This window comes from Orycteropus afer, unplaced genomic scaffold (genome assembly GCF_000298275.1).
Source record: "Orycteropus afer afer isolate SDZICR_OR568_19922 unplaced genomic scaffold, OryAfe1.0 scaffold00038, whole genome shotgun sequence".
NCBI classification, from domain to species: Eukaryota; Metazoa; Chordata; class Mammalia; order Tubulidentata; family Orycteropodidae; genus Orycteropus; species Orycteropus afer.
This window is the reverse complement of record NW_006921625.1, coordinates 5,740,368-5,749,596: the sequence shown is the minus strand read 5'-3', so window position 1 is coordinate 5,749,596 and position 9,229 is coordinate 5,740,368. Positions and strand designations below refer to the sequence as shown.

General features: G+C 48.6%; 1 protein-coding gene across 1 annotated transcript in view; it reads left to right on the top strand.

Moving 5' to 3' along the window:
- The window catches only part of DOCK1 (dedicator of cytokinesis 1), a 542,405-nt gene that overhangs the window by 489,329 nt on the left and 43,847 nt on the right, over nucleotides 1-9,229 (top strand). Inside the window, exons 39-40 of the mRNA XM_042780404.1 lie at nucleotides 5,105-5,194; nucleotides 6,254-6,358. Of these exons, the coding sequence (XP_042636338.1) occupies nucleotides 5,105-5,194; nucleotides 6,254-6,358 (195 nt within the window). The remainder of the gene's footprint in view (nucleotides 1-5,104; nucleotides 5,195-6,253; nucleotides 6,359-9,229) is intronic.

Here is a 9,229-nt window from a genome sequence, read left to right as displayed (position 1 = left end):
GGGTTTCCGAGGCAGTATCACTACAGAAGTAGATTGCCCCATCTTCCTTCTGAGGAGTGGCTGGTGGGTTTGAACTGCCAGCCTTCTGGTTAGCAATCAAGTGCCTTAGGCACTATGCTGCCAGAGCTCCCTCTAACAGGTATTACTTCTTTGGGGGGTGGAGGAGGACTTCACTGAGGAGGTGATGTTTAAATAGGTTCTTAAAGAGTGAGGTAGAGTTTCTTCTTTCTCTCCTTCTCTTCTTCCTCTTCCTTTATCATCTTCCTCCTCCTCTTCTTCCCCTTCCTCTTCTTACTCCTCCCACTTATCCTCTTGGTCCTCCCTCCTTTCTGCCATTGTATAAGGGAGCTGCTGGGGGCTGCCTGGGCTCCTCACGCTCTACATCCCTCTCTCCCATGGGCTCTCACCCATCTCTCCACAAACCGGGACCCTGTACCCATCTCCAGTCCTGACCACATAGGGTTTAGCAATGTCATGCTTAATCCTGCACAAGAGATTCGGCCTGAACCATCAGTGTACATGACCCCATATTTCTTGTTGAGGCTTTGACTCTATTTCTTCAGATACTTAGAAATTAGATTAAAGATTAATCTATAAAATTATCAAAAATTGAATTTAAAAAGTTATTAATAAAATAGTTGAAGTCTGCCCTGTACCTCAGGCTTCAGAGGAACCTGGGAAGTGTTTAGACTTTTCTCAGACGCCACAGAGGTACCCTGCAGAAGGACGGGTGAGCAGAGCATTCTGTCCCATCAGCTTTCTGCCTTGACAGAGTCCACGTCCCTCCAGTGTGGACAGGCTGAGGCCAGGAGCACACATGACGGCAGGCTACCTGCAGGGTATTAATGCTAAAGGGGAAAAGGTTAAGAAGAGAAGGAGCAAGATGTGAGAGAGGAAGTGGCAGCCTGAGAAAGCTTGGTTGAAACGGAGAATTCGGCCTGAGTCTTACAGAAGGTTAGACAAAGAAAGAGAAGTTAGAGGGTAGAGGGACCCATGTACCAGGGAGAACACCACTGCACGGCAGTCCATTTCAGTGTCCAAGACCTGCAAGGATTTTAGACAGTCAGAGGGTAGCTGAGTATGTGTCCTTCCCAACAACTGCCAGGAAAAATGGATGACGTTCTGAAGAATGTCTGGAACCCAAGCAGCCCATAAAGCATCTTCTCTGGTAAGTTATTCATAGCTAGTGAGTGAGTACAAAGAAATAGGATGACAGAGAAGAATAAACACATTCAAGCTGTGGTGTTGGCAAAGAATATCGAATACACCACGGAATCCCACAAGAATGAACCAGTCTGTCCTGGAGGAAGTACAGCCGGAATGTTCCTTAGAAGCAAGGATGGAAGACTTCGGCCCGCTCGCTTTGGACACGTCATTAGGACCAGTCAGCAGAGAAGGACATCATGCTTCCTGAAGGACACATACTCAGTTATCCTCTGACTGTCTAAGGTCCATGCAGGTCTTGGACACTGAAATGGACTGCCATCTAGTGGTGTGATCCCTGGTACATGGGTGGCCCTGTACCCCTCTAACTTCTCTTTCTTTGTCTAACCTTCTGTAAGGCTCAAAAACCAAACCCACCGCCATTGAGTCAGACCCCACTCATGGCGACCCCTCCTTGGGTTTCCGAGGCGGTATCTCTATGGAATGAGATTGCCCTACCTTCCTGCCGAGGAGTGGCTGGTGGGTTTGAACCGCCAACCTTGTGTTTAGCAGTCAAGTGCCTTAGGCACTGTGCCACCAGAGCTCCTCCTGAAGAAGAGAGTTGGTGAAAAAGAGAGACACCGTCATTGAAGTGGAGTGTGACACAGTGGCTACAGCACCCAGATACAGCAGTTGTTGTGAGGGTGGAGCAGGACTGGGCACCTAAAGGCAGCATTGAGCAGAGTAGAGCGGTCAGTCGCCAGTTACTGTGCTGAGTCATGGCCAGCCTGCACAGTTAGTAAGGGACAGTGGTCCTGACTGCGTCTTTTCTTTCCTGTGCTTCCTCTCCCTGTTCCTGGGAGTTCATTGTTGTCATCCTACCAGATGGCCATTCATAAACCCAATAAATATCAAAATAGTTCTCGTCAAGAAATCACTGCCGGGTCTCTCCTCCAAGCCCAAGTCTTGGAACTAAGGAAGGTGTTTCATCAGAAAAGAAAGTTTTCTGTTGGCGGAACTTTCAGAAATGGAACTTCCTGAGACCTGGAGGCTCAGCACGGTGGGGAAGAGATTATCATCTCAAGAGGACAGAGCTAATATTATCTGATGAAAAGAAATGGTGGCGAGAGTGTACTCCGAACTGCAAATAAATACGCAATTTCAAGAATACCATAAACGAATTATGGATTTCAAGTCAGAACACAAAATGATCTGCTGATAGGGTGCTTTTTCATTTGGGGCTTGGTAAACCTTGTAAGCCTGTGGCACTGCCAAGCATGGCACGGAGCCTGGGTGTTGCATCGCAAAGGCTAAAGCGATTTTTTCACCAAGATAATCTCAATCTAGATCATATCAAATCCATTTCTCTCTGACACTGAAATATTTTCCAAGCGATTCATGTTCGAAATCTGCATTACCCATGCTCTTCTTAGAGCCCTATCCAACCGAAAGCAGATGGAAATCTCCTTAACACCGAATCCTTTCAAACTAGCTGAGGAAAAGGGGGGATGGGAATTTACAGAAAATCTGAAGGAAAATGCAAGTATGTATAATGTCACAGTGAGTCAGATAAGATATTTATTCAAGACTTGTATTTCTTTTAAAGACAATTACTTTTGATATGTACCAAAAACACCTCCTTTGTCATTTAGGATAAACACAGATTCAGCTTTTACTTAGTAATGAGCTCAGAGCCCTTGCATCTAGTGTGTGTGTGCTTGTTGAAGACAACTAAAGAAAATGCTGCCAAAAGAGAGGTCCAAGCAGAGGTTTCCCATGACGTGGAAATATGCTGGGGAGAAATTGATCACTGGAGCTTCAAGAAACAGTAAACGTGAGAAAACGTCCCCGTTCCTAGAACCGTGAGCTTGGACTTTGGCAAAGAACAAGAGCAAGACACGGAGCAGGAGGTGAAGACGGTGAAAGGGTGCGAGGCCTTGTGTGGCTGATGGACTGAGGAACATGGTCTTCCCTGGTGTTCTTGTTCACTCGACAACAAAGAAGGACGGATGGAAACGGGGACCCCAGGGAGGAAGGGGGAAGAGTGCTGCCACATTGAGGGGATTTCCACCAACAGCACGAAACAAAATGTGTATAAGTTGTTGAATGAAATACAAATTTGCTCTAAACTTTCCCAAACTACAATACCAAGTTCAGGTGACAACAAAGACCAAAGGTGATTTAAAACCTTCGGCAAAACGGAGGAGACCCACAGTGGTTCTGGGAGGTGAGCGAGTGCCGGCCAGCCTGCAGACAGTGGAGGCCATCTCGGCCCCTCTCTCCTCCCTGGACTTTACTGCTGTCTCTTCTGTACTCTGGACTTATTTTTCTTTTGTTTGTCAAAGTCCTAAAATGCAATTCTTCTTCCAAAGCAGCTCTTTGTGTGGTCTGTGCACACGATGAAACCTTGCTCAGCCACAGAGAGAAATGATTTACAGTAGGATACATCCTCTGACACACACTCTGGCACGGATGAACCTTGAAAACACTGTGCCAAGGGAAGTAAGTCAGTCACAAAGGGACAAATGTGGTAGGATCCCACTTACATGAAAATAGCTAAAAAGGTAAAGGCATAGAACCCAGAGTTCGTTCCTGGTGACCAGGACTGACGGGAGGAGCGGAAATGGGGGAATCTCTGCCTGGGGGACCCTGTGCTGAAGGTGATGGAAGAAAGTGGAAGTGGGTGATGGTGATGGGAACAAGGTGATGAGCGCAGATCCCATCAGGGAATCGTACTGTGAAGAAGGCTGTGATGGCAAAGGTTTGTTAGAAATATATTTGCCACAATAAAATAAAAATGGCAGGTAATTACTGTAAAGATTCACTATGAAAAGAAGATTTGTCAGGCATTTCAGTAAAACTACTTTTCTTAAATTTGCTGGATGATTCAGAATGAAGTCAGATTGTCGGTGAGGTCATTCTAAAGAGGAAAGGGAGGACTGGGAGGTGGGGCAGGGGCATAGTGCCAAGCATGACCCCACGGAGGTTCAACGATAGAGTTCTGTCCTTCCAGGGGGAGACCCAGGTCCATTTCCAGCCAGTGCACCTCCTCATAGACACCGCCCATCTGTCAGTAAAGAGCAGGGTGCTGGTACGATGCCAAGGTTTCAGCAGAGCATCCACACTGAGATGGACTAGAAAGAAAGGGCTGGGAGCCACCTCTGCAGTGTGGCCGGTGGGAGCCGTTCAGACCACAGCTGTTCACGGGGATGGGGTGGGGTCAGACAGCGCTTTTTTCTGTTGTCCACGGGTGTCCATGAGTCAGGGCCAACTGGACAGCATCCAACAACATGTATCTCAGCAGATCAGTCCCGTCCAGTGCTTACCAGCATTTTTTAGTCCATCAGCTGTCTGATTTGGAAAGCCACGTTCAAACTATGACCATAAAGAATTCCTCCTTTGAAAATAATGACAGAATTTCAAACTCCCTGTTTTTGCACACATAAGGGGGACTGCCATCTTTGCACATGTAAGGGGGGCTTCTTGCAAGCCTTCTTTCAAGTTCGAGGCATGGCCCGGTCTTCTTTGAGTTAATGATTTTCCACAGGGTTTATTCCATGTGATGATTTGGGAAAGTAAAATTGAGGTCCCCATTTCTGCATGAAGCTCTTCACAGCCTGTCCACACCTGCAGGTCCTTCTCACTGGCTCCAAGGCTGCGTTCCAGCAGGTAGAGCATGGGGATCAGAGCAGGACAAGGAGCTGGTGACACTGCTCTGCCCACGGACAGGGGCCGCGTGACGAATGAGCCGGCAGCTGACCAGTTCAGTAAACTGCTGCCCAGCCAGGCCCACCGGAAATGAGCTTCTCGGAAACCGTGGTCCTCTCGCAGCTTTATGCCCACAGTGCTCCCTGTTAGTCCGGAGTGTTCTGAGTTGTTTTATTAAGAAAGACTCTGCCGCCTGTTTTGCACCTTGACAGCACGACTGAGGCTGCATTTCTCTCTCTTCCCTTCCTCGCAGATGTGGGAGGAGGCCATCGCCCTGGGTAAGGAGCTTGCTGAGCAGTATGAGACGGAAATGTTTGATTACGAGCAACTCAGTGAGCTGCTGGTAGGTCCTCCTTTCCATTGATGCGAACATAGTCAGTCTAAGCGTGGTGTCTGGAATGTCTCTTTCCATCGTAGAGTTGGGGTTCTTCTCATGGCCAAGGTCGTCCTCCATTTTGTCCAGGGAATGGTCTTTGTTTATTTCCTGGTTGATTCCAGCCCACGAGTATCCACTGTTTATTTCTGACTCAGCTTCTGCCACCAAGCTCTCAGACTGCCATGAGCAGTTTGTATTTAAGGAAGAGCAGACTGTACGTAAGAAGCCGTGGTGGCACTGTGCTGACAGCATTGGGCTGCTGACCAAAAGGCCGGCGGTTCGAACCCCTCAGCAGCTCCACCAAAGAAAGGCCTGGTGATCTGCTTCCATAAAGATTGCATGCAAGAAAATACTCTGGGGCCCAGTTCTGCTGCCTCAGACACAGGGTTGCCATGAGTCAGAATGGACTCAGCGGGAATGGGAACCTTAATAATGTTGAAATGTTTACCATTAGTTCTTAGAGCAGAGCCACTTCTGTTCCTTTTAATTCTTTTTTAATGTGCCCTAGTCTCTGCTCCGTGTCCATTTGTTAAATAATAAAGTCCCACTGTTTATTGGATCAGCAGAAAAGCCATTTTGGTGACTGGTCTTTTGTTACTGAAGACACCCATAAATCACACCTGTTGCTGAATTTGGCTTTTTTGGCCCAAGGCCTTGCTGAGGGACGGGGGGCCCATGAGGCAGAGCCAAAGCTGCATCATCAGATGAGTTCAGATGCTGGCAGCCGCTCCCCTACCCGCTCCCCACCCTCCAAAAGTTGCCAATGCCTGAAAATGCCACTAGAAGTATCCAGAAAAGCAGGAGCTCAAACACTCTCTCCCAACTTGAAAATAAGGAGCCCTGGTAGCATTTGATTGCTAACCAGAAGGCTGCTAGTTCAAACCCACAGCAGCTCCGTGGAAGGAAGATGGGGCAATCTACTTCCATAAAGATTTACTGCCTCAGAAACCCAATGGACTCAGCTCAACAGCAGTGAGTTTGATTTGTTTTTTGGAACCTGAAAATGCATTTCCTTTTTCCTTTCAGAAAAAACAGGCGCAGTTTTATGAAAACATTGTCAAGGTGATCCGGCCCAAGCCTGACTATTTTGCCGTCGGCTACTATGGACAAGGATTCCCCACGTTCCTTCGGGTAAATACTCACTCACCCAGGGGAGACAGCACAGGGCAATTTGTGCAAACAGATGCTGTCAGGACTGCTGGTAGAATTGGTAAGAGTTTCCCAAATGCCCATTCTTGGATGCCATACCTCTTTATGCCATGTGGTTTTCTCTTCCCATACTGGGAGGCCAGGCATGACTCCCCTGGAGCCCAGTCACCTGGGACAGGCACCCTGTAGGTGGCCCGGTCCCAGGGGGGTACGTGGCCCTTCGGCCCCAGTTTCTCTGCTTCCGTGGGAGTCACTGAGAGTGGGAGCCAGCTCTTCACATAGCATCAGGAACATCCGTTCCCTTTGGAGGACCATCAGTCTGCATATGACCAGTAAGTGACCCAACGGGTCTGCCCTGGTCCAGAAAGGAATTGGCTGACCACTCGCTCTGTGTTCTGCCTGGGTGAGTGGTATTTGGTCTTGTCCCTGTCACTGTCGGGTCCACTTCCTCTTGTGTACCATCAACTTCATTAGAGCAGTTGATGAGAAACTGATTCTGAAGAAAGTCTTCCTTTCCCAGCAAGGAGTAAAGGGTGTGCAGGCACAGTCCCTGACTTAGGGGGGATTTGGAGCAAGCTTTATTCTAAATAAAATACCAAGCAGGAGGATATGAGAGTTTGGAGTAGAAGTCACCTAATGTTGCTGTAGGCTTTAATTAATATGTGTGTATGTGTTTATGTGCCTCAGTGTGTAAGAGAGGGAGGAGAGAGGGAGAGAGAACAGAGAGAGGGAGAGAGAGGAGAGACAGAGCCTAAGGTTTGGTGCCTGGGCCTGTACCCGGGTGGTACACAGTGTGTGCGGGCCCCCATGGACAGTGATTTGCCCAGGGATTAAGGCCACCAAGTCCACCTGTGTGGGGCGTGGTTATCCTACACCCTGTGACAGCAGCTGTCCTGATCCCATGGGTGAAGCGCTCAGGGAGAGGAGACACTTTGTAGTGCCAGAGCCAGGGGCCTGGGGTGTGCGGGCGTGCATGTAGAGTGGTGCTCCAGGGACAGTGCCAGGTCATCTCCGCTGACAAAAGGACAATATGCAACGTACAGATAGAGAGTTGACCTGGCTTGATTGCTCCTGACCTGACTTGGCCGCCTCCCCTGAGTGATGCTGTGCGCTGCAGCAGTGTATTGGCTACACCCCACAGAGCGCCTGTCGGGGGTCAGTGTGGCGATGGCTTGGGCAGTTAGAGACAAAGTGGACAGAGCATTGGGCTGCCTGGTGCCGAGCGGGCAGAGGAGGGCAGCCTCCGAGACCCACTGGCTGTCCCCTGGCCTTGTCTTTCCCAGTCCCTTTCCTTGGTTTGCATTCACGTTCATACTTATAGTTCCTTCAAGGAATAAATATCTTTGTTTACACGTGCATTTCCCCATTGTTTCCTGTTTGAAGGAACCACTTCAGGGTGCAGAGTAATTGACATCTCTAGAAAATGCTAGCAGTGTTCCATCTATAATTCACTGGTGTTTTATATACACTTTTATTACCATGTTTTTCTTCTAGCCTAAAATGTAATAAATGCTTGCCAGCTTCATAGGAGCCTGTTCCCCATTAAATCTTACTGAACGAATTCCTGGAATGTTTAGCCTCCTATAGCCTCAAAATAAAGCCACGGCGCATATTTATATTTCTAATTAAGACTACATATGACTTCGGCTTCGGTTTTGCATTATTCTCTTTTAGAGAAAAAGAGCATTTTTCTTCCATAATGGTACTTTTAGACATACCTAAGCACAAAGCGAAAAGAAAAAAAAAAATCACTTTTCCAACAGTTCCTTTAGTAATTTGTAAAATCTCAAATACGCTGGGCAGGGTGAGGGCCGCGTTGATTGAATGCCGTCAGATCCCACTCTACCTTGGTGAGAATTAATTCGTTAGAAAATTCCAACTTGACTTGATGCTGAGTCGATAGGAGATAAGTATATATACATGCAGTGATTGGTATTCATGTCCTCACCTCTTCCCCCCTTGTCCATTGCCCCTCTTCATAACCCCCTCCCTACTCCGCCCCACTCCCAGCATTTGTCAAGAGCTCACGACAGATGAGGCAAAGGTGCATCTGGACTCCACCAGCCCCCAGTCTGGAGACCCTTCCCCAGCGCCCTTGATCGGAACCACCAGTGCCACCGAGACCACCTGAACCAGCCAGACTCTGTGCCTGGTGCCCATAGTTTTTGGCCAGTCTGCCACCGTGCTGTAGTTTGGTTAAGTTCAGGAAGCTGTGGGATGGGGCGGGTTGGGATGGGGCAGTGGACTTCAGGACCAGCAATAGCACAACAGCATCTACCCTCTGCTGCCCTGACTAACTGCCACCTAGTGAATCGGGAGAAGTGGGGAGAGCTGAGGGATCGTGGGAGAAGACTCTTCTTAGAGACATATTTACACCCAGGCAGCGATGGCCTCAGAAAGAAAGCCTGGTGTGAGGAAGATGGTGACCTACTTCATCCCCCTAGGGGGGGCCTCCACTCTCCTGGATTGAATTGTGACCCCCCAAAATATCTGTCAACTTGGCTGGGCGCGATTCTCAGTGGTTTGACAGTTATGTAATGATGTAATCAGCTCCCAAGATGTGATAAGGAAATCAGTGATAAGGGGCAAGACATGACACCCTTAATCCTGTCAAAGCCCTGCTCTGATGTAAGGGGCCTTGCCCTGGGGTATGCAGAGAGAAAGGACCAGGGGAATAGCATACTACAGCGAAGAGAGCGGAGATTGGGGTGAACTCGGGGTCCTTGCATGGGAACCTCCTAGAGCCAGGAGACGCACAGAGACAGCCCCTTCCCCTAGAGCCAGCAGCCTGAATTCAGACTCCTAGCTCCTAAACTGTGAGAGGATCATTTTCTGTGTGTTAAGCCAGTGCTC